A 24,761-nucleotide genomic window follows, 5' to 3' on the forward strand; every position below is an offset into this window, starting at 1 on the left:
GAGTACAAAAACACGAAAAAGGGGGGGGGGGGGGGGTGTCCCGCAACAGGACACTTTAAAATTAATCATCTCATGGATTAATTTTGTAGAGCCGCTGTTGCTCATTGTTGTGGGTTTCTCTGTTCCCTTAGATTGAAATTAAGCAAGGAATCTCCATAAACTAATAGGTTTAAATTTTGAACTTTTACTTGGTGTTGGGCAAAACATCAGGACAAGAGCTGCTGCGCTGACACCTGAATGTGTTTGGAGAGAGAGAAGGGATACTAGCCCATTAGAGCCAGTTTTTCCACCTCCTGTCCCTGCAAATTGCCTCTGGAGTTATTGTTCTAGCAACACTAATGGTAATTAGGATCTGAAAGCTCTCGATCAATTAAAGCAGGCAGTCTCAGGCAGTGGGAGATCTGCTGCTGGGCTGGCTGGCAGCATGTCTTTTCCAAAGCTGTCATTGTCGTTGTCCCTATAAACAGAGATGATAAGTAGAAATTATTTATAGTGATGGATAGGAACAGTATCTTTTCTTGATGTCTCATGAACCGCCTTCACTTTTAGAATAAATCTTAACAGTCAGGAACCACTAAGCATAAAATATAGACACAAAAGGCTTACCTCGCTTAATAACTATTATCAGATTCCTTTTTGCAGTAAGCAGAAGGCTTTTTCATGTATCTAGAAGTCTACTTAATATTTAATAGACTCCTAAATTATTCATAGGTTAAAGTGTTCAACTGTTGCTGTCATTTAAAGAGCAAGTGCCCAGCAGGAGTCTTGCATGAGGTTTTGTAGATCACGTCAAAGCGTAACATTTGATTCATTAAAGAAATGTTATACTTCCAAAGGTAATAGCATCCAATTTTTATTTTGTTAATCCTGGCCTGACTAATAAAAGATAGAGTGAGATTTCCTGTTTTGATTCTCATCTACCTGCTCAGTAAAACTTTTCACTGTCCCACAACGAATGTGGGATCCTCAGACACCTGGTACTGTTGCAAGAAAATCTCTGAACTCTTTTAGGTGGAGAAACTGTCGATTTTTTTCTGCAGTCTTGGATAACTAAAACAATATGCTTAGTTTTGAGTGTAGCTTATAACACTGCTCAGCTTTCTGGAAATGGTATGCACAAATACAACATCTAGAACTTGACATTGATGTAAATCAGAGTAACTTCCCAAACTTCGTCAGAAACTGGCATCTGGTTTTTTTGCCTGCTAAGGAAATATAATTCCTGGTCCTCGCGTTTCCTCAAGCTTTCCCTGCCCAAATAAAGTAAAGGTAGTAAAATTAAGTTCACATGATTCATTTTTGTTTTTCCCTGTCTGCTTAAATCCCTTGAAAATGGTGTTAAAAAGTGCTTTTGGAAAATAGAACAGAAAAATCAAAAATGAGGAACAGGAGGAAGGAAGTTTTCTTCACTTAAAAGCCTCTTTGGCACGAACCATCTTTCCTACTCCGCATTTTGTAAGCACCTTTACTACTGGATATTGGTTTGTGGAGTTCCTCAGTCCCATTGGTGATCTAAATAACTTAAACACAGTGAAAGTTTGATTATTTTTTTTAATATAAAGTGCCTATCCTCCATATGCTCCTGCACTGTGGGGTGCATTGATGATGGTACCGTGCTTCACGTGTCCTGAAGAACTTGGTGGTGATGGTTGGCAGCACTGGTGCGGTGGCTCTACCCAAACAACCGTCCTGACTGTTCCCCAGACATGGCTTGTTTGCAGAGGGCAAAGCCAAGGCATCCCCCAGGTCTTTCCTAGTTGCTTTTGGGATTTTAGGAGTGTGTGGGGAAGCAGCAGCTATCCTGGGGCTTCCCCAGCAACAGGGTGGCAGCCCCTGGACTTGCTGGGGCATTTGTGAATGAATTTGCCTGTAATAGGAGGGAGGGAAAAATGAAGGGTTATCCTACAAAGACTTGACTAGCTTGATGTTGGTTGTAATAAGAAGGAACTCAAAAAGGGTAAGGTAAAGTCATCTAGGGATTTCATATTTAATGTTCACAGAGGTCTTTTACCAGTGAGAGGAGGATGTGCACAAGCTAGGATGAGCCTTTCCATTTATACTGTGCATTGTTTAGTTCTGATTTTCCTCAAGAGACGGAGTTTAATTCTGCTTTATGAGCAGGTATCTCTCCAAACAATAATATTTTATTACTCTGTTTTACAACACAAGCAGTCATATACTACCTAGAAATATAGAGCAAATGTAAAGGAGCAGGAAACCCTAAGTGGCCCTTGCTACTTAGGGTGAGGGATAGTAATGGCAGTGTTGGTCCTGGAGATAGAGTCTTCTTGAGAAACATCAGAAAGATGGGCAAAATGAAGGCGTTAATGTCCATCAGTCTGCAGCTAATGTCCAGGGATCATTCCTGCATGTGCTCACACTTGCCAGCTGACTCTGATCCCTGCTGCAAGAGCACTGATTTCTTTTCAGTCCCCAGAGCTGCTGCTGTTCTGACTCTTCACAGGATACCAGATTCTCATTTGATGAGAGTTATCTGTTCATGTCTATTAATTGCATGGAGAAATTTCTCCATGACTCGTTTTCAAAGTTATCGTGACATTATTCCTTACTCTGTGTCTGTAAGGTTTTGAGTGAAGGAAACTAAACTGGTCGTGTATTATTTCACATAATTTAGATTTTTGTTCTTTATTTTGGGGTTGGGGGCTACTTCAAGTTGTTTACTTGTTTCTTGGGTAAGACCTGCTGAAATGATTACTATTCGGCATTTATCTCTATGAGAAATAGTTCCTTTAAGTACGTTCTGCACAGGAGCAGAGAGGCTAATCTCATGCCTCTGACAGAGGGTTATTTTTACATAATTACTTGTCCAGCCCCTCAGTAACATGATATCAGGAAACAAGAATGACGATGTGACAGTGTGCTAAATGAACCCCAATCAAGAAACTAAGAGGGCTTTGTTGGGATTAGGAACTTGATACAGTCTTTTCCTTTCTCACAGGAGTTATGTTTTCCAGCAGACAGACGTGTTGGATTTTTCCAGCAGTAAGGAGCATGATTTATTGGGGACTCGCTGATTGCCATGTTTCAGAGAAATAAAATGAGTGACAGGTTGGAAAGGAAAGACGAGGAAACAGGGTGTTGCAGAGGCAAAGTCCAGCCCTGCAATGGGGTGAAGAGGCTGCAGGGCTTCTCCCTGCCTCAGTGTCAGCGTCTCTCCCACACGGATTTTTAAGTACACACTTGGACCTCAGCGGAAATAATTTTCAACCGGGAAGATTTTGTGAGATAAACACTCTGGAGCTGTATACAGCTGTTATTTGCAGAGCATAAATTTGCTCCTAGTCTTTTTTACCTTCGCTCATATTTTGATTATGAGGCTAAAGCATGGGATACAGCCTGTTTGTTTCGGGTGTCTCGTTTACCTCCAACTGCAAGATGGCACACGGGTCAGTCCTCCTAAAGTAGGTCCCCAAGTGTCCATCCTGAGGCAATGGAGAGCTGGGTTTCTCCTGCTGGCCTCCAGCAGGAGGGTCACTGGATCACAGGAGGGATGCTCTCCTGTGCTCAGAGGGGCAGGAATCCCTCCTGAAGACTTTCACGAGCAATTACCTCTACTCAGGGGTGATGGGGGACGTGGGTATGTACTCTGGGAGTGTTCGTCTGCTGGATACATGCCAGTCAAGTGTTCAGGCTACACTCTTGGATCTCACTTAAGTGTACATGATTTCCAGTTCCTTTCTAGTGCCAGGTCCTGTCAGAGGCACCCAATGATGGGGAACCTTGCTCTACACCATAGGTGGGGTATGAGGTGCAACCTGCATTTTTCTGTAGCCCATAGGAGAAGTTGTCTGATCTGTGCTTTGCATTGGCATGTTAATTAATGCTGCTATACCGTGTTTCAGCATTGGGTGGTGGAAGGTAAACAAGGCGTGTGTATTAAGAGCTGTTTCTGCTCTGGTTTCTGTTCCCCAGGGATATGAAGCTGGACGGTGGACGCCAGTGCCATTCTACTGGAGTGTGTCTCAAAGAGATAATTGGTCTTGAAGGTGTGGAGCTCGGAGCGGATGGGAAGGTGGGGATGTTAGATTTTTGTAATAAGGGAAAAAAATTGTGTAACTGATAACAAGCACAGATACAGAAATAAATTACAATGTGCAGCGTAACACAATAGTTAAAGCACAGTATGTGCAAAGTGAAAATCAGGACTGCCCAATTCGTCAATGCAAACAACTCTGTTTTCTTGAAGAAATTTGCCTGTGGCAACATCTGAGTCTGTAAAGCATTACTGAGTCGTGCAGCCTTCCCCTGGCTCTAATGGGAGGTATCACTGCAGAGTATATTGTCAGAAACTTGAAAAGAATTTCTGGTGAGAGTTGTAAGCTGTAATTCTGTTTGTTCTCAATCTTATTTAATAAAAGAAATTCTCCTTAACGGTATATTTTTTCCAAAGAGCAGGAAGACAGTAGTACAAATCTGATGAGTATTTCAAAATCCAAGAGTGTATTCACTTGAATCGAATAATGAATCTGTAGGGAAAGTGATCGTTTTAAACAAGTATATAGAGGACAGGTGATTTTAATCATAAAGTAAAACATTTTTTCCTGAAAGCTTGATTTACTTTCTACAGTTCAGTTTACCTAGTCATTTATGGATTTAAAGGCACTAGGTCAATGCTGCTACACATGGTGTACTCACCTAACCAGGTGCCAGGCCAGACCACAGGCTGTAAATTCCTGAGGACAATCTGTCTGCTTATAAATAAAGGAAAGCTCACAAGATTTATTTGATACCTGTTCTGACCTCCTCATAAACCAGTCTAGAGTCTGAGATGCTTTTTTTTTTTTTTCTTTCTTCAATATAATGTTATTTTTGGAAAGCAAACCTAACGAGAAGCAAAGCCAAGGGTGAAAGCAGAGAATTGGTACGCTCTAAAAATAATTTTGTCACAAGTTGTTCATTCACACTTAGTCCGTGTTAGGAGGTAGTAAATGATATCCCACAACCATTGCTGTAAGCTGGTAGCTCGCTTACGACACCAGTAATACTCTGCCAGACAAAATCCTAAAGGACAAAAATACCGGAGAAAGTGCTTAAGTTTAGCAACGTTCAAGTGATTTGCCTCTGGCTGCTCTGTGCTGAGGGACACATATAGATGATGCTGTTTCAGGAAAGAAGCAGCTGAAACCTGCTACAGAGAAAGACCACTGAAAATAAAAAAAGCTGACCAAATTGACACGTTTTTAAATCTGACCCTTGAGTGGGATTTTGTAAATCCAGTGTATTAGAGCTTGTGTGTGTGCGTTTGTGGGTTTGTATTGTTGAAGAATTAATGCCTTTGCAAAAGCAGGGGTTTTTTGCATGGATAAACCAAGAGTACTGAAGCAAATGTAGGTGACTGGTGTTTATTCATCTGTGCCTAACTATTAAATCCAGAAAATCCTCCGCTAATTTGGCTTCTCTTGCTTCCAATTGGGATGCACCAAAGGCATCCCGCTGCAGCTGAGCTGGGCTGATAGTAACTGTCTGTCCATTCTGACTTTCTTTTTAGACGGTTTCTTATACACAGTTCCTATTTCCCACCAATGCTCTGGGAACTCGGAGGAACACAATAGACTCCACCTCATCCTTCTCCCAATTTCGCAATGCAAGCCATCGTAGCCTTTCTTTGGCAAGAGCTAACAGCACCCAGGGGAGCATTGATGCAGGTAACTTCTCAAGAAGCTTGTTTTAATATCCTTGGGTACCCTGGTGATAGGCAGGTATTGTGGAGGACAGACACATGTCATGTTTTAGTCCCCCTTTTTGCTTAAATTAAGCAAAATACAGTCTCATGTCGTAGGGGAAACAGCTCGTCCCATGTTTATTTAGCAAAGCTGGCTTGTGGATGGTGACAAGTTAAATAAACAAGGCTGCTGGTCGTATCGCCTGTCCCTGATGGCACACGGTGAGCCTCCTCCTGTCACCAGCGTTGATTGTTCCTCCTGCATGAGGCCCATCGTTGCCTTCATTTGCTATGGAAAATTTACAGTGGCAACACAGTAGTCATAAGCTGAAGGTGTAAATCATCCTCATGACCTTTATTAGGCTGGAAAGGACTGTGTTTACAAAACCAGGCACAAAACATAAGCCAAAGCACTATATGCTTAAGATACTTTGGCATGTTTAATGAAACAAATCAAAACATCCACATAAACAGAGGAAAACTTGTTGCTGGGAATAAAAGTCATTGTGGAGCTTCATATAATTTCACAGTTCTGTAAGCCCTAAATTCGTATTTACCAGCTAATTCATAAGCTGTAGGTCCTCTGTATCTTTGCAAATTTTATTAGTATTGAAATATTTAGAGTTTTCAAGATTTAGAGAAATCTTTCAAAAATCTTGCATGAAGATCATCTTGTGCGTTATCTGTGCCACTTCTGTTAAGTCCAGACATTTCTTGATGTAACGAGTTCCTTTCTTGTATTTACCATTGTTTTATAGGTAGCGACCTTGGAGACTTTGTTGAATACGACCCAAATCTTTTAGATGATCCCCAGTGGCCATGTGGCAAACATAAGCGGGTTTTAATATTTCCTTCATATATGGTAAGTGATACGCAAAATTAAGTGTAGCACAGACAAGTTTTGGTAACAATATTTTGAAGGGTGAGGTTACATTTGGCCGTATTTTAAGAAGATTATTTTTTTTTTAAATTATTAATTACAGCTGTTTGGAATGCTTTGTTCTAACTGACACTTACTGGGACATGTAAAAACAAACTCGTGGAGGTATTAAAAAAGTGAACGCTTTTATTAGCACTGTATTTCATAAATGCTGTAAATGAAAGGCTTGTTGGAACAATGCGTTCATTCTCTCGTATTCAGAGGAGAATTTATACTTCCTCTAATTGGCATCTGTTACAAAATAGGAGGATGCCCATTAGGGTTTTTCCAAAGTCATGAAGCTGCATTGTGTTTTGATGCTTATCATTCACTCCTTGGAACAGCGCTTTGGTGTCTAGTAGAGCCTTTGTTTCCCAGGTATTTATTTCACCATGGGATAGTCCTTCTTTAATTGCAGAAATTATGAGCAGAGCCAGTGTATTTTTCACTATGTCCAAACCCATAACGATACAGACGGATAACTCTTCCTCGGTCTGTGCTCTGACGTGGTGTTTTCTCTGCTGAGAGACTTCTGTAGCCTTCTTTTTGGTCGCACCACGTCTGTCAACTGGTGTGCGATTTTGGCAGGACAGCTGCAAGATGTGGTGCTGTCTCAGGTGTGTGAGCACGTATCTGTCTGAATTCTACATCCAAAGTAGTAGTAGGCAGCAGGAAAAAGCACTTTTGTTTTGTTTTGTTTTTTTTTTTAAGTGGTGATCTAGTACTCATATATACAAATAGGATAGGATTTGAAACACTGATGTCTAAAGTGCCATCCATGCCCTCACTTAACTTGGTATGATTTAATAATCTACTAACATACGTAAAGATGTGGTCTTCATAGATTCTTTTCTGCCCCTGTCCCTGGGCTTTATTTGATAATAGGGCTCTTGGGTGCACCTTCTTCAAAATAAATGGATTTTACATGTTCCTTGTAGTCTGAAGCTTAACTCCTTGCTGGCAGGAGAGTTCTGCCTGTTGCAGAGGAAGGCGTGATTGAGCTCTGAGCTCTGTGTTTGTGCTGAGTTTCCCAGCAGGAAGTTCAGGATGCCCTCTGCTCACTTTCTGCCAGGTTTACTTTTAGGGTTGGCAAGTTATTTTTTGGCTGCCAACCCACCAAGTGCCAGCCTTTCATGGCAGCTACTTCTGGAGGGGGGGGGAAATATTAGTTAGGTTTCGGTGTGGTTACTGTCCCGGGCAGGGAACTGTCACCCCTCAATCGGAAGGACATCGTTAACTGGTGTCGATAGCCAACACAGCTCTCCCAGTCACACTTGTGTTTCCAGCCGCCCTTGGGCTGCGAATGTGCGCCAGGCAATCTGAGTCCTCGGGGATCACCTGAGGTCCTTGATCCCTTTTCAACTTGGTGTTGAGATGGACGTGGTCAGGAGAGCCAGAACGGGTCAGGGGAGGTCTCTGCCCAGGAGTTCCATGACCCTCTTTTCCATGTGCTGGTTAACCACAGCATTTTGAGGTACTTTTGTTGCAATAAGGAGCTGGCTGGGGGTTTCCACTGTGACAGAGGTATGATTAGAGGCTTTAAAGGTGACAAATGGACTTCTCGGGCAATTGTTAAAATCAACATCATTATTTGGCTAGAATATATCTGCATTGGCTGGGGTCTCCCTGCTTTTTCGTTTTCTGTAAGAGTTTAACTCCTACTACTGCTGTGTCTGGAAAAATATCTTATTTCATCTTTTGGGGTTTCTTTTTGCCTGAATTTGCCTTCCAGCCGTCCCTTCCTCCGCACTGCCCGAGGGTCTGCAGCAGTCACTTCTCCCTCTCTGAAAGCAGGTGCTAATCTATGAAAGGCTGAAGGACATGAGGAGCTGTGCTTCTTTTCTCGGTGGGAGTAACTGGCACGTGCCAAGAGCTCACTTGTCCAAGGTCCAAGGGTTTTGCCTGGCCCTGGTTGAAGCAGCATAGCTGTGACGCCAGGCAGGGGCTGCCAGGCTTTGTGAGAAACCGAAGAGCGGGCGGTTGCTCTTCAGGACTCAGCTGAAGGATTTCACAAGGGGATGGTGCTTCCTTCAGCTGCAAGGAGGAGAAGAAGGTAGTGGCCCAGGAGCTTGCAGGTTAACTAGGATTTTGCAACTCAGGCTGTGGGTAAGGAGGGCGAGCTGGGGAATAGAGGGCCATACTGGCTCTGTGGGAGACTTCACTCACATCCGTTTGGACTTTCCAGGCTGGGCTGGCATTCCCCCTCACTGCAACTCACGTCAGCCTGAACAGGAGCACAACAGGCTGTAATTTCAAGTCGTTTTCTTCCCCAGATATAAAAATCAGTGTATGCTGCAATTAAAGCAAATTGCAGTCTGAGGCCAGCGAGGAACCTGGGGGGTGTTTTTTTTTCCCCTGTCCGTGCACAGGCATGGCGGTGTGGACAGGCCTCCGCCACGCCACCGCGGAGCTGTGGAGCTGCTGCCAACCAGCCTCTGGTCCTGAGCGGAATGTAGCAGTAATTAACTGCCTCTCCAAGCGCCGGCGCAGCTGAGAGCAGCTCTGATGTCAGCGCCCAACGTGCCGTTGTGTGCAGAGAGCTTGTAATTAAAGTTGCATTACTTGGCCAGCGTTTAGTACTAACGCTTGGCAGCTGCCAGCTTGTAGATATTTCCCACCCCCCAACCCCCATCCTCCCATCCCCTATGGAGGTGGGAGCAATTAATGGGGGGAAGGTTGGGTGCAAGGGGAAGGGGCAGACGTGGCAGCGGGGTGAGGGAGGCTGGATGCTGGGCTGGCTGCATCCAGCTGGAATGGGGCTACAGGCACCGGTGTTCCTCCTGGGAGCCCGGCTCCTGCTTTGCTGGCCAGGATCTCTCCGCCAGGGAAACTCCCATCAGCGTGAACACCACCTCAGTAAACACTGCAGGCTTTATCCCGGGGCAACGGACGGGCAAAATGTGTGGTCTTGCTTGGATTTTCCTCTGAAAATACCTGCGGCCAGCACTTGAGCCTGTGCGACATGACATGCCGTTCCCTCCATTTTTTGGGGAGCCTGAGTTTGACATCACTGACTGATTTTAAGTCTTGTACCTTTACTGGGCTGAATTGGTCCTGACGTGCAGAGGATTTCTAACTGCAAGTCCTCAGCTGTTTTCAAGGGGTAGCTGAGCTTCCTCCTTGAAGATATCTGTGGGGAAGGAGAAGTGCTTTCTGTTTGGTCATTTTTTTACGGCAAAGTTCCTAGCCTGAATGGGTACACACTTCCCTGTCCCGTCTCTAAAAGTAATACCCGCAAACAGCCTGTCAGGGGGTCATTCTGAAACAGCAGCTTCAGTAGTTACCCAACACAAACTCTACGGCTTCTACTAATTGTGTTAGTCCTATTTAAATTCTGGTCTACCCCAGAGAAATTATGTTGCTTTATGTTGGCTTCGTAGGAGAGTCTACAATCTCTACGGCAACATAAACAGTAAGAGGTAGAAGAATTTCATGCTGGGGGGTGGGGGGAAGAGGGAAACATCGTGTCACAGTTAACAGATGTCTTCCTGGCTGATACTGCTAAAACAGGAATTCTTGCAGATTCGTAAATCTCTCTAGAATGGGAACAGACAGAGCAGTGATTTCTGTGCTAGAGTCTCACGCTGACCAGGGTACGTCCAAACTCATTGGTGCCTCCCTGCGTTCTTGCCAGCAGAAATGAACTCCTTCCCTGCAGAGGAATTATAGAATCACAGAATGGTTTGGTTTGGAAGGGACCTTAAAGATCACCCAGTTCCAACCCCCCTGCCATGGGCAGGGACACCTCCCACTAGACCAGGTTGCTCAAAGCCCCATCCAGCCTGGCCTTGAACACTTCCAGGGATGGGGCACCCACCACTTCTCTGGGAAACCTGTTCCAGTGTCTCACCACCCTCACAGGAAAGAATTTCTTCCTAATATCTAATCTAAATCTCCGCTCTTTCAGTTTAAAGCCATTACCCCTCATCCTATCACTACACTCCCTGATAAAAGTCCCTCCCCATCTCTCCTGTAGCCCCCTTCAGGTACTGGAAGGCCATTATAAGGTCTCCCCAGAGCCTTCTCTTCTCCAGGCTGAACAACCCCAGGTCTCTCAGCCTGTCTTCACAGGAGAGGTGCTCCATCCCTCTGATCACCCCTCACTGGGCATGCGGCTGGCCCCCGCTGTCCTGCTTTTGTTGGTAACACACAAACACGGGAACATCTTCAGGTGGCTGTTTTGGGTTGCCAAAACGTGCAGCAAAAGAAGAGAAGCCCATATCAGTAGCGTCTTGACTTTGAGTGACCCTTCTGTAGCAACATCCCTGCGCTATCCATCTGTCTGTGCCCAAGGGAGGCGCTTGGAAATTGGTTTGGGTACTTAACTACAATTTCAGCGTATTGGTTTAATGATGTCAAAATAAATTGGCATCTCGACACAGCTCATAAAAAAGCACGTCGCAGAATTCTGCAGTGCTCTTACAGCGGGCTGACCGTCAGCCTGCATTTGCCAGGTACCGCTGTCGAGCACAGCCAGGCTGCGTTATTAAATATTAGTCCTCCAGTGTGATTTTAAAATTAGAAGTGCTTGCTGCCCTGGCCGTTCAGCCTAACAAAAGCCCTGCATGATGATGTAGCGCATTCGGTCTCTCTCCCGCCCCGTTCTGTCTTTCACAAGGAGCACCAAGGTCAGGAATCCTCCGCTACAGCCAGAGTCCTTCAGTGCCCTCACCCTGTTCTTCGAGCCGCTTCCGTAGCTGTAAATTAAGCATCTCCAGACTGCTTTTTAATCAGCTGCTGACCTTGTACCCAAAAGTCTCAGGGAGCAGAGAATCACAGGGGTGGTATATATATTCCGAGTTAAGCCCTCTGCTCTATGCATTTGGTGCTATATTTGGCTGAGACTCCAATAAACAACTATTTTGTAGCAATGACACGCTGCATTAATTGAGAATGATTCCAGTGTGTTAACCGAATAAAATAAACTGGCGTCCTTCCATGTACTTTAATTCAAAGTCTTTCAGTTTAAGATACTTGAATGCTAGTAACTTTCTACCAACAGGAACATCTTTTAGTCTTCCTTTTTTTTTTTTATTGGGTATGTTTTAAATTCTAAATAAGGTGTCACTTGCATTTTCCATCACCATTTTAAGCCTCTGCTCTATCAGGATTTCCCATATGTATGCATCTTCGGCTTGCATACTTCAGTAAGTGTATGGATTGGGTTACTGCCAGTTCATAGCTACATAGCTGGTCACCTATGGTACGCGTTAAGGTAGCCAGGCAGTGCAGAGTCATGGACTTCTTTTCATTTCTCATGTGGTTGAGAACTTACAATTGACCTACCGAAATTCTGTTAAAGGTATCAATCTTCTGTCTGCTCTCTGTGAAGTAGATTTATCCAGGATACACAGTAATGAGAGCTGAAGAGAGCCTATATATATCTTTCATGTTATTCACCTATTTTACTCTGATTTTATCCTTCTTAAGCGGGAGATAGAGGCATCCAAGGCTAGATCATCTTTTACTGGTAGAGTGCCAAAGTAGGATTTATTTTCAATAATATTTCATCTTGCCAGTCTTTCCAACCATTTCAGGCATCCTCCCTCCTCCCATATTTATGAAACTATATATACAGCTTTCCAGTGAGAAAGCAGCTGCTTGAAAACGCTTGTGAATAACACACGAGCTAACCTCCAAGTTCAAAACTGCCAGCCATGCAGAAAGCGTGCAGAGGACAGATTTCGGCCCAAGCATTCATCATGGTGTCCAGGCATCTGTCAGCTACCATATATCAAGGCTTTCATTCGTCTTGTGCAACTTCCATCGCCAAACTAAAATATACATACACAGATTTGTATACAGAGGACGTGAACAGAGCTCACGAAGGAGTATTGCTGAATACTGAAGTGAAATGTGTGCTGTGCAAATAAGCTGTGAGAAACAAGACAGACGTTTCTGGATGACAGAAGTTACAAACATTTGAGATTAGAGTATGAGAGAGACGGTTTGGCAGTTCCCAGTGCCTTGCTCGTGTGTCTGACAGCTCTGGGAGTGCAGGGTGCCTGCCTGCTAGGGAGTAACACTGTGTATTAGAAAGCACATTTGGATAGAAAAAAGCTGTGCTCCTTTTAGGTAAATATTTGCAAACCCTTCATAAAATCTGGGACATCACTGCTGAGCCATGCTTCTACATGGGCAATAGTAGAATTGTTCCAGATAGACAAAAATCAAAGCTGTTTACAAACAGCTGGCTGAACATGAGCCAGCAGTGTGCCCAGGTGGCCAAGAAAGCCAACAGCATCCTGGCCTGTATCGGGAACAGCGTGGTGAGTAGGACCCGAGAGGTGATCGTCCCCCTGTACTCAGCACTGGTGAGGCCTCACCTCGAGTACTGTTTCCAGTTTTGGGCCCCTTACCACAAAAAAGACACTGAGGTGCTGGAGAGGGTCCAGAGAAGGGCAGCTGGGGTTGTTTAGGCTTTTATAGAATCATAAAACGATACGGGGTTGGAAGGGACCTCTGGAGATCATCTAGTCCAACCCCCCATCTAGTTTAGCCTGGAGAAAAGGAGGCTGAGGGGAGACCTTATTGCTGTCTACAACTTCCTGAAAGGAGGGTGTAGAGAGGTGGGGATCGGTCTCTTCTCCCAAGTCACAGGCGACAGAACTAGAGGAAGTGGCCTCAAGTTGCACCAGGGGAGGTTTAGATTGGATATTAGGAAAAATCTCTTCACCAAAAGGATTGTCAAGCATTGGAAGAGGATGCCCAGGGAAAGTGGTTGAGTCACCATCCCTGGAGATGACATGTAGATGTGGTGCTTAGGGACATGGTTTATGGTGGACTTGGCAGTGCTAGGTTAATGGTTGGACTTGGTGATCTTAAAGATCTGTTCCAACCAAAACAATTCTATGATTCTGTTCTATTCTCCTCAACATGGCTGCTTTGTCTGGGACTCGCAGGCACCTCAAGCGCAATGAAATGGCTTAAAACAAAGAGAATCATAAACACTGAGCAGAGAGCAGGCGGTGAAGAATGACATCAGATCAGAGCCTTCACGTGTCAGATCCCAGCTGGTCCTTGGGGGTCAGTGGGCCACCCCAGAGGCTTCCTCCACTCCATCCCTCGTGGGCGGGGGCAGCGTGGGGTGCAGGAGGTGCCCCGGGCAGAACGGGGTCAGGGACTGGGGTTTCTCTGGAGCCTTGTGGGTGCTGGGTGCCAGCTATGGCATGAGAGCAGGAGGGGTGCTCGGGTGCCTGGTCAGAAACAGTTAGAAGGGGTAACCGATGCAGACACTCAACAGACACTAATTCTGCATTGCTTTTAAATTACCTATCAACAGATTTTTATATTTTTTTTCATTTCTTTTTTTGCTGCCTGCCTCTCTGGTGGCCAGGGTCCCACATGCTCACATTTCTATAGGCACCACCTGGGCAAACAGCACCCCACTGTTCAAAGCTGGGCTTCTGCAGCAGCTATGGGGGGAAAAAAAAAATCTCAAGGGGAAAAAAATAAAGTTGCACAATTCCTTTTCTTGAGAATAAGGGCAGTTAGCTGAGCTCTCCAGCGTGGCACTGACAAGACGAGACAGCTGCCTTGGAGCCAGTGTGTTCAAACATGCTGCCGTTTTCCTGTTACATGAATCAAAACCAGCACACACCAGCTTTCATCTGGATTTCATTATTGTGATTTATATCATAAGGACTGTTGTCTTGCAGGAAGCAGGAGTATACGGAGTTGGGAAGGGGGAAGAGGGGGGGGAGATTCTTATCAACAGGACAAAATTGACAAATCTCTGTGTTTAAAAATAGCCGTACCTCCTTACGGGTTTCAGTTTTAAGCAGTCTGCTTATTCTCAAGCCTCTTGAGTGCTTTGCTTTAAATAAAAGTTTTTAAAAAGTGAGCTTTTCTCCTCCTGAAGAGAATTTAGCTGAATTCTGGCAAATCTCCCGTGGGCTGGAGGAGTCCCAGGTAAAACAGGCTGTGGGGAAAGGTGCACCCCAGGGCAGGGGAGGGGGCTGCTGTTGTGTGGCAGAGACCAGGGCTAATTTCTGGCATAATTACTGGGCAGCTGAGACTGGAGGATGGCCGGGCCCTCCCTCCCTCCACTGCCAAGTGGTTTTTATCGGGCAGGCGAGGTTCCTGCGTGATTGCGTCCTTCTTCTCTGCGCAAGGGAAGATGATTACCTGGAGAGAGCCAAAGGCAAGTCTGCCAGAAAAGCCCATGATCACTTTGAGGGAGATAATTAAGATAAAACTAAGGAGCTCCGTGGTGATGGAGAGCAAACAACGGGCAGTTAGGCTGGCAGTGAAGCGTGAAATAAGGTGTCACGTAGCTTTGCACAGTAGGACCGAGCTCACTCTTTCTAGGATTGCCCAAGACAACCAAAAAAGGCTGGTAATAACTGAAATAATCTTTGGATTTAATAGCAGGTAACCTTTATGTGCTCAGTGTCTCTTTACTCTGTTAAGTGATAGCAGCATGAACTTCATTTGCTTGGAGTAGCAGATGGCACTAGTCTCAGTTATGTTATGTGGCTTGTTTCACTGGTCCTCTTAACAACAGTACTAAGAGGAACCTTCTTAAAAATATGTAAAACTCCCAGCATATCCGTGTGTCAGAAGCACCCAACCTGCTGATGATCCTCTGCCAACAAAACCAAGGAGCAGGCAGGCCGGCAGTGACCTCCCAGGGAAAGGGAGGAGAGGAGTAATTGGTAAGATCTTCATTCTTCTGCTTCGGAGGGCTCAGCCCTGCCAGGTGAGATGAAGCACAGGAGAAGCTGTCTGTGACAAAGAGCCACGGCCACAGGGGCCATGTGCGTATGTCCTTCCAACCCCAGCAAGATTAAAACCAGGCGGACCCATGCGTTCACTTGAAGCCTTTTCCCTCCAACCCTGGATAGGGCAAGGTTTCTTCTCCCTGCCTTTTCCTTACTTCCTTTTATTCAGGCGTGGTAGAATGTTGCCCACCTCAGTGTCAAGGCAGTGTATGAGTTTTTAACCCAAGTGGCAGCACAATGTCTGCCCAGACCTGCGCTCAAGCTCCTCCGTACCCATGTGGGGCGGCAGGGGGGGAGTGAAGAGGGTTGATGGGGCTTTCTCCCTTTTGATGATTTCTTATAACTGGCAGCTTTCCATAATAGGGATGAGCTTCCTTAATAAATTACCCCCTGCACTGAGTAAAATTTGGGCTGCTGCCTAACAGGTTAAGTGTGTCGGAGGGGGCTCACAGGCATTTATACTTAGGGAAACGGGCAGGCGGCTGTTCTGTGTGATGTGCCCAGCAGAATTACCTGCCAGGACATAGCAGGGAGCAATTTCTCTGGGCAGATAATGCTTCTCACATTGCAAATCAGATAGCAGAATGGCCCGCATTTTAAAGTGTGTGTATGACCATAACAGCACCCCGTGGCAAGGAGTTGTTTTTTCGCTCTCTATTACAGTGTGTTTACCTCAAATACTGCTGTGTGCTATTTAGGGAAACAAATGCTCTGCTTTCTTTTAAAATCCTATAATTACCCATTATTTCGGTACTATATCTCCTAAATGAAGTGCAGGAAAAGCTAGGAGTGTTTTGCTCCCCTTCATGCTCATTTCAGCTCCAGACAAGACATGATCAGATAACAAGAGTTGTCCAATTGCTCTCTAGAGCCATTACACTCTCTCCTCCCCAAGCCCTTCCATGTATCGTTTTAGTTATTGAAAAAAATTGACAAGCATATGCAGTCATATTTGGTTAATTTAGATTCCCATGAGGATATAAATACAGCTCAGCTCCATCTTCTATAAAGGCATAACATGCGACAAGTGTTTTTGCATGCCTCTTTCCACATCTTGTTGAGCGTTAACAGCCCTTTGCCATAATACAGGTTAATCAGAAACAGAAATTAGAAGGGAAAAATCATTTCATTGGGAGTAGAAGGCACTGAACTGCAGACTGCTGCTCTCCCCCTGCCCATGCTTGAAGCTGACTGGGAGCTGGATGCTTGGTGGGACCAGTCCCTCGGCTGCCCAAGCTCAGGCTTTTCTCTGCTTCTCTCCGAGAGGCAGAAGAGCCAAAGCCAGGAAGAGAATTGACACATCCCCAAAATGAAGGTTGGTTTGTTGTTCAGCTGGTGGATTTTTGGTCAGTTGAGTGGTCACAAAGGATTTGGGTAAAATGCTTCTTGAAAGAAGACTGGAGGAACAGGAGAAGTGCTGCACAACGCTTCAACGCTGCTGGCGTTGAAGGACTGGCCAGGAGAATCTTCTGCTGCTCGGGGAAATTCTTTAGGTTGTGGCAAAAAGGAATGTCAAGCTCAATGTAAAGGAAGTAGACTGTACACTTTGAATGTTGTCCTAACTCAATATTCTTGTCCACTTATTGCCTAACTTATGACAGCATCACTGTCTTGCACTCTACTGAATGACCTGCTGTGTGGGCTAATTACCTGTTTTATCACAAATGTGTGCCGTGGCAGCCAAGAACTTGTACCAGTGTTCCCTTTGAGGAATCAATTTGAGAGAAACTCACAACCTGTCTCAGAACTGCATGGAGATAAGCACACAAAATGAGGCCAAAATCGGGTCATCAAATCAGTTATTGTGATGATCTTTATTTTTTTGGTTTACCGAGACTTCTCAGCTAGGTTTTATCTAACCACATTTAGCTTAAACTCACTTTTAGCAATACTTGGAGGATCCTAATAAGGTCTGTGTTGTTCAGGGCATGTGCTGAACAGTCATCTCACATTTCAGGTGACTTGTTCTGAGGGAGCAGTCACAAACATATTGTTGCCTTAATTCAGACTGGATTTCCCCCTCTCCTGAAAGCGTTGGGATTGACTGGCATTTGTTTGCTATTCCTTGCTTTTGGAAATTGAGAGATCTTGTTTGTTACAAACTAAAAGAGAAATTCTCTCTTGGCCATATGTTACAGACCACCGTCATAGACTACGTGAAGCCATCAGATCTCAAGAAGGACATGAATGAGACCTTTAAGGAGAAGTTCCCTCACATCAAGTTAACCCTCAGTAAAATAAGAAGGTATGTTGCCAAGCTTGGTGAGGCTGCAACGTTTCGGTGCAATTGCTGCTGTATACGAGGGGAGGCACAGCATGGATTGATCTTCCAGGAGCAGTGACCAGCAGGGTGCAGCAGTCTCACGTTTCGGTGCAATTGCTGCTGTACATGAGGGGAGGCACAGCACGGATTGATCTTCCAGGAGCAGTGACCAGCAGAGGAGCAGCATAAGTCAGAGGATTGCTTTGATTAGTGGGCTGAGTAAACAAGAGATGGGAATGTACAAACACACACCGGTCAGGTGTCAAATGCGGCGTCTAATGGGATGAGGATGCGATCTGGGCATGCACTATACTAAAGTACCCAGAAAAATAACGCAACAGAATCTTTAAGCTCATGGCACTTGGCTTAAGAAATTAAAATGCTGAGTTTTGTGCCTTGTCCAGGGAGTATGGCCAGAAGGAAAACAAGTGGCCAGCTTCACAGCAAAGTTGTAGTATTTCATCACTCTTTCCTGTGTAGCAGACTAGACATAATGCTTCACTAAGTAACGATAATTTCATTTGACTGAAGTGGCCAGAAGGCTACCGAGTCGTGTTGCTCTGTATTCAGACCATAACTGCAGTATGTGGAAAAAATGTCACTTTGGATTTGACCAACTATAACCAGCAGCAAAGCTGCATATAGAGCACGAACAATCAAGCTGTTGTTACTATATAAAGTGTATGCACCTTGAGACCTCTGATGAAATATTGTTACTAAAAACATCAAAGCTTTTCAGTTGCTTTTAGAGTTTGACACAACTATCTGTTGGGGGCAGTGAGGAGGAAGAGGGAGGTCAAAATGTGCCGTGAAATGTGTCCCCAAAACAGAGCAATTAACGTAATGTAATTAATGTAAATTATGTTTTCCTTTTCCCTCCATTTGATCCAATCTCTGGAAGGATGGCTCTTGGGGTGAAATGAGAAATGCTTCAGAACACAGTTCACAGCATACACTATTTCTCTTTACTCAGCTTGAAGAGAGAAATGCGCAAGCTTGCTCAAGAAGAATGTGGTTTTGAAGAGCCTACAGTGGCCATGGCCTTTGTCTACTTTGAGAAGCTCGCTCTCAAGGGGAAGCTGAACAAGCAGAATAGAAAGCTTTGTGCTGGAGCCTGTGTTCTTTTAGCTGCCAAAATTGGCAGTGACCTCAGAAAACATGAAGTCAAGCATCTTATAGATGTACGTATCCATACGTTTCCAGTGTTCCTTCTACATGAAGTGCTAGTGTGTGGTGTGGTCTGTGCAAGGCTGCTTGTTAGTAATCACTCTCTCATCTAGGTTTCCGGCTGTACAGCCAGCTAAATGCCTTTTATTTTTGTTATACATTTATGTGGAAGTATTAGTGAACAATGTCAAGCTCCTTTGGAGTGATTCAAGACCCTGGTGTCAGATACTGTAAGGTCTGAGAGGTATCTGACCGCCACTCTGTCAATACAAGCCAGAAGTTAAACCTCAGGAAATTAATTTTGCTTTTAATTATGTTTTCAAGAGTGTCAATAAGGGCTTTCCTTTGAGAGGTAAATGCAGGTACTAATTTCAGAGGGAGTCTAATAGACAACCGAGTTTGTACTTCTTTCGTCAAGTTAAGTTTCGGGCAAGAAAACTTGAAGAGGTGTTCCCATTAGAACATCTCAGCCCAGCTGGGTGGTTTTTTTGGTAGAGTAAGGTGTTTGGTCATCCACTCACTCCATATAAAAGAGTTAACAGAAGGGAGTGTTATTCCATAATCCATTTGCAAGCACCAAGACAGCAATCTGATTTAAGGCTACAGAAAGTTAGGGCAGGTGGCCGGGTAGGTGGCTACAACAGCTCACATAGTTCAAGAAGCATGAAAACTTGCTTGGGGGGCAGAACTGGGCTTGTGCCCTTCTGCTACCATCACAGAGCTGGGTGGACAGCTTATAAAGCCCTCCGAATAACCAGAAAGAGAAATCAACCCGATGGGAGTTGGAAGGTCTGGCCTCTCTTGCTACCCTGAAAAATTGGTCCATACTTAAGACACGTTGAAATTTTCTGTAGATCCTCTGTGGGCAGAGAAGGATGGGGAGGGATGCTGAATAGCTGGTTGCCTACTCGTAGCGTCCAAATCCAGTGAAAACAGCAGAGCAGATGGGAGGTTTAGTACATTACAGCAGAAAGCCAGCTACGAAACCCATCTCATCCCCCTTGAGGACAGTAATTTCTATTACTCACTGTTCTTATGGTCCTTGCAGATGACACCTTCTGCCTCTGAGGTATTAAGATCAAATGTATCTAATTGTAGCAGAAATAATTTCCCCAACAGGGTTTTGTAACACAGTCTAATGCTGAAAAGAAAATTAGTGATTTCAAGCAGCGCAGGAAGTTTGTGGGCAGTTACGAGATGCACGTCTCCCATTAACACCAGTGATTTTGGTGTTTGCTTGAAGCCAGGATTTTCCCCTTCCTGCAGTGGTAATCTCTGTGATCATTAGAAGATGTGTCTGCTGGAGATGGAATGAGTGAAATGACAAACATGTCAGAAATAGCATGGCTGGCTGAGCTTTGTGAGTTCACCTTCACGGCAGGGAATCGGTGCCTCCAGTTCATCCTGCTCTCATTTGCTAAACCTCGAGCCGTGCAAGTCCAGCAGGGCAGAGGTTTAATGACAGCAGCACGTGTGGCTTGAGTAGTGTCGTCTGTAAGAAAGCGCTAGAAATTCAAATCCTCACTCGCAAAGACTTTTTATTTTATTTTACTATGTTATTTTTTCTTCCCTGGGCTGTCGTTGCAGAAACTGGAAGAGAAGTTCCGGCTGAACAGGCGAGAGCTGATCGCCTTCGAGTTCCCGGTGCTGGTGGCCTTGGAGTTTGCTCTCCACCTTCCTGAGCACGAGGTGATGCCGCACTACAGACGCTTGGTGCAGAACTCCTAGCGCTGGCTGCCCTGCGGGGAAGGGGCTCCCGACTGTTCCCACTCGGCTCTTCTGAGCCACACTTACTACTGGAAATGCAAAACCAGACAGACTCCTGACACTTGGCTCGCTCTCTCCCCAGTACAGTTTTTCCGGCAACCTGTAGGGAAACGCTGCGTCGACGTGAGACTCTCAGCTTTGATAAATTTACGCATCGTTTGCTTTCTCAGAGCAGGTGAAGACTGAGCTGTTGGTAAATGGTTAACGCGCTGAAGCTGGGTGGCCACTGACCCTACCTGTGGGGACTACAGCTATGAAAGTAGGCAGAAATTCGAAGGGCAGCCTTCGTGACCACCCCTCTCTCTCTCCATCACACAAACCCTGGAAGCCCACGTGAGTGCATTCTCATAGTGCTTTTTCTACCAGACCTGCTGCAACTTCCAAGAGGACTTCTTAACGTGAAAAAGCTTTTAAAGAGGATTATCTTCACTGTGTCAAAAAAGAATGTGCCAATCTATTTTTGTATCAGCAATTGAAAGTGCACTTTTTCCTGTGGGGTGTTTGTGTGTGTAGCCGTGTGTGTGTGCGTGTGCGACACCGAACTGATCTCAGTGCAGGTGGTTGGCTTAGCTGTTTCCGAGTGTATCAGTTACCGATGGCCAAGATCAAGGTGACCTTACGTGTTTACTTCTTGAAAAACATAACTACTGGAAAAGTGGTAAATGGGATCATTTCTGGACACTTGGTTTTTTTTTTTTTATTCTCTGATCTTTCCGACGTTGTACCTTTGAAAGGATTACACTACTACTACTACTACGAGAGAAGGATCAGCAACTGACCTGGAGTTTTCAGTCATGTTTGTGATAAAGATGAAAGCATTAGTATGAGATTTCCATGTCATGTTTTTTAAAAATATCTTGTGTTAAGCCACATGCATATTTTTAACCTTCGCACTTTTCCCACTGTGGAGATGGTTAGACTTGCACTCTGTAGTGTTGTATTTCTGTGCTCTATGTTAGAGTGCGTAATAAGCACATTTATTGTGCTGTTTCTTAAAACAGTGTTTTATTAAAAAAAAAAAAAAAGAGTAGGGCTCAGCAGTGTAACAGGTGTCTTAAGGCTCCAACAGCAGGGGCATCAGCTCTCGTTGAATTTTTTTCGGTTTTTAACTAGAATTGACTGTGCAAAACCTAAAATCAGTGCCCGTTGAAGCTAAAGGTCCAGTTCCTTTAGACATTTCATTACTGGAGTTTTACAGTAAAACTTCTCACAGCTTCCCTGGTTCTGACTGGACACCCAGAAAGCCGGAGGGTTTCACCCGAGCTCCCCGACGCTACATCCACGCTAAGCTGGCGCCAAGCTTACGGACATCCTTCACTTGTTGTCACCCTGTGAGGTTACACCCCTGTCCAATCTTCTCCTGTGCTGGTTCACTTAACAAGCCTTGCCCTCGACATGCCCCACACGGATCCAGTAAAGTCAAATACTTTCAGCTACAGTATTTCTAAAATTAATAATAAAAAAACCAACCAAACAAAATTAAAATCTCAAGCATGAGATTTTAGCTGAAGCCTTACCTCTCTTAAGTTTGGGAGTGCTTGCTCAGAGTATGGAAAGGGCTTGTGAGCAGAACGTAGAGAAGTGGGACGTAGCAGAGGATGTAAACACACTAATGCTTATTTTCTTTCGCTCTTACAGTTTTATTAACTTACAGTTTTATTATTTCCTTCAGTTAGGCCAGGAAACATCCAGTTTCTTTACCAGCTTTGACTCCTTTAAATTCTAGCATGAAAAACGCCTGCGTGTGATTGCTCTATAGGATCTGGAAAGGTTACACATGTTAGGACAAAGGGGAACTTGTTTGATGCTGTTGCTCTCCCTCCATTTTAAGGGGGAGGGTGACTGTGCTAGCTTACAGTTATTATTAATAGTTATCTAATTACTGATTAGATACATTCCAACGGGATTGGGGAGGAGGGGGTAAAGAGAAAAAGCATGCACTTACCTCCCTGGTGCAACGCCCCGTGTCTCTGCAACCCACGTTGTCACTTGGCCGGCTGCAGAATGAGGGGAGGGGGACCTTCCCCGGCACTTCTGCTCCCTCCTCCTCCTCTTCCTCCCAGCCCCCACGCAGCCAAGGAACACAGGAGCCAAGAGCCTGGAGCACGCCTAACGCCTACAGCTGCCCTGGTGGTTTATTCAACCCAAAAAGGCAGTGTAGGGTTGACCTAGAAGCCAAAATGGTCTGCAGGTCTGCCAGGAGGGCTTCCGGCCTTGGCTGCATCCCTTCCCACCGAAATCTTGTATATACGTTCAAGATTTGCTTCTGATTGCAGAGATCTGTTTCTAATAGCGACCACTCAAGGCTAAGCAGAAGCTTTACCATTCCGTAAAGGCTTCTACCTTTTGCTTTCGAGTCTGATTTTTTTTTTTTTTTTAATGTTGCTTTATAGTATTGCAGGGAAAAAAGCAAATTGTGATTGCAAGATGCAGACTAAAGAATGACAGTCTTACAGTAGTCTTTAGAGACGCTATTGAATCACGCTGTCACATCTTTTGTCTTCTGTGCTGCTACCCAACCCTGACCTACAGTTTACACAGATTTCTGGGATGAAATCTGATTGCTGGAGACTTTCTGCTTTTTGTTGTTGTTCTCGTCGTCGTCGTTTTGGGGGCGGGAAAGGGTTTCGGAGTGATGTTCAGTTACAGTTTGAATGTGGAATAAACACTTAAGATGGTGATGATGTTGCACTGTTCACTTAGGAACGTATATAAAGCCATATGATGCTAGATATCAGAGCACAAAGCTTGGTCAGTACAATTATGGTTAGGACAACGGGCAGGATTTGCCCCCCTTTTCTCCCCAACCCTGGGAAAATAAATTCAGGCTGAAGTGGTAGAGGAAATCTGTACCAAACGAAAAAACCATGTTGATTGTTTGCCTTTGTCTTACATGGTAATGAGTGTTGATTTACAAATGATTTTAGGTTCGAGTTTAAATAGTTTGGGAAAATAATCCATTCCATATCACTTGTTCTGTTTTGAAATTATATACCGTACACTCTACCATGCAGAGTTTATTCCTTTTCTAAAAAAAATAAATAAAAGTTTTAAAAAAATTGAAAAACCCAGACTCTTTTCCACCAATGACAGTATGTAAAATTATTCCATTCTCTCATTTGTATGTGTCAAATGTTTTTGGTTTTGTCATCCTCTAGGACATAAAGCTTCTTATTAATAAGCCAATGGTGGGATTGCCCTGTGGCCCTCGCAATCTCCTGGCATTCATCTCCCTGCAGAGCCCTCACTTCCAGGGTCTTTCCTCCAGCACAGATTTTAGTCTTCTTTTTCCCAGACCATTGTTTTGGGTTTGGGATTGGTTTTTTGAGCCCTTCTTTTTGGCAGTAGCTCCTTTTCCTGGAGCTGCCAGGCCCTGATTCTCCCAGTCCAAACGATCAGTGTGAAGGATGAGGCACAAGCAGGCTCCTCAGCATTGTTTGTGTCTCACGACCACTTGTTCACTGGAGAATTAGAGGTACACCACTTCGGTTTAGTCCAGTTGGTAGTAAAATTTACAACTGGTCCCTGCACTAGTTGTAGTTCATAAGCAGCTGCTTCTGTTTGGGAGATTGAAAGTTCGGTTTGGGACATTCATGTGCACACACCCAATTATCCACCACCTATTGGCATTCAAGTTGTTTTTTTCCTCCTATGACACCCCCTAAATCCAACACCTATCTAGGTGGTCTGGCCAAACAACACCCATTTATTGTGCGTTTTCATTCCACATTAATAAAGTTATGCAAAAGGCTTGGCTCCCTACCTCCACCCGTCACTGTCTGGGTTCTCCAGGGACCCACAGCTGTAATCATATTTGTGGCTACACAAACATTAGCTGGATTTACAGAGAACCCAGGATGTATAAATACACAGAAAAATGCTTTACTAATCGTTTTCCAGAGCTACTTACTAACAGGCAGTGGCTTCTTTGGGATAGTCTGTAACGTCTTTAAATGATACAACTTCAGCTAATTGCTCCGGCTTCCTAAAATACAGAGCCCACAGCATAAGCGTTCCCTGGAAGCCGTGAGGAGTAGTTTGTTAGGAGATGGTAACACCTTCCCACGAGGCTAAAGGATTTTGGCACCAGGCCCCACGTTAAACATTTTTCTTAAAAGAAAAGGTAAAAGTAGTTTAGCGAGGTGAGAGACGGAGCCATCACAGCAACAATGTCAACATCACTAGCTGAGCCTGAAATCTGTCCCAGGTTGAACCTTGGGGAAGAGGCGGGGGGGGGGG

The 24,761-nt window shown here is 44.7% G+C and overlaps 1 protein-coding gene across 2 annotated transcripts in view; it reads left to right on the forward strand.

Annotated features, from left to right (window-relative positions):
- CABLES1 (Cdk5 and Abl enzyme substrate 1) overlaps window positions 1-23,589 on the forward strand; it is a 35,945-nt gene extending 12,356 nt beyond the window's left edge. For both annotated transcript variants that reach the window (XM_014938757.1, XM_014938756.1), the window contains 6 exons: window positions 3,934-4,033; window positions 5,510-5,666; window positions 6,442-6,545; window positions 17,464-17,570; window positions 18,562-18,769; window positions 20,343-23,589. In XM_014938757.1, coding sequence (XP_014794243.1) covers window positions 3,934-4,033; window positions 5,510-5,666; window positions 6,442-6,545; window positions 17,464-17,570; window positions 18,562-18,769; window positions 20,343-20,483 — 817 coding nt within the window. In that variant the 3' untranslated portion in view covers window positions 20,484-23,589. The remainder of the gene's footprint in view (window positions 1-3,933; window positions 4,034-5,509; window positions 5,667-6,441; window positions 6,546-17,463; window positions 17,571-18,561; window positions 18,770-20,342) is intronic.
- The last annotated feature ends 1,172 nt before the right edge of the window (window positions 23,590-24,761 follow it).

The sequence above is a fragment of the Calidris pugnax genome, unplaced genomic scaffold, assembly GCF_001431845.1.
Source record: "Calidris pugnax isolate Ruff unplaced genomic scaffold, ASM143184v1 scaffold13, whole genome shotgun sequence".
Lineage (NCBI taxonomy): Eukaryota > Metazoa > Chordata > Aves > Charadriiformes > Scolopacidae > Calidris > Calidris pugnax.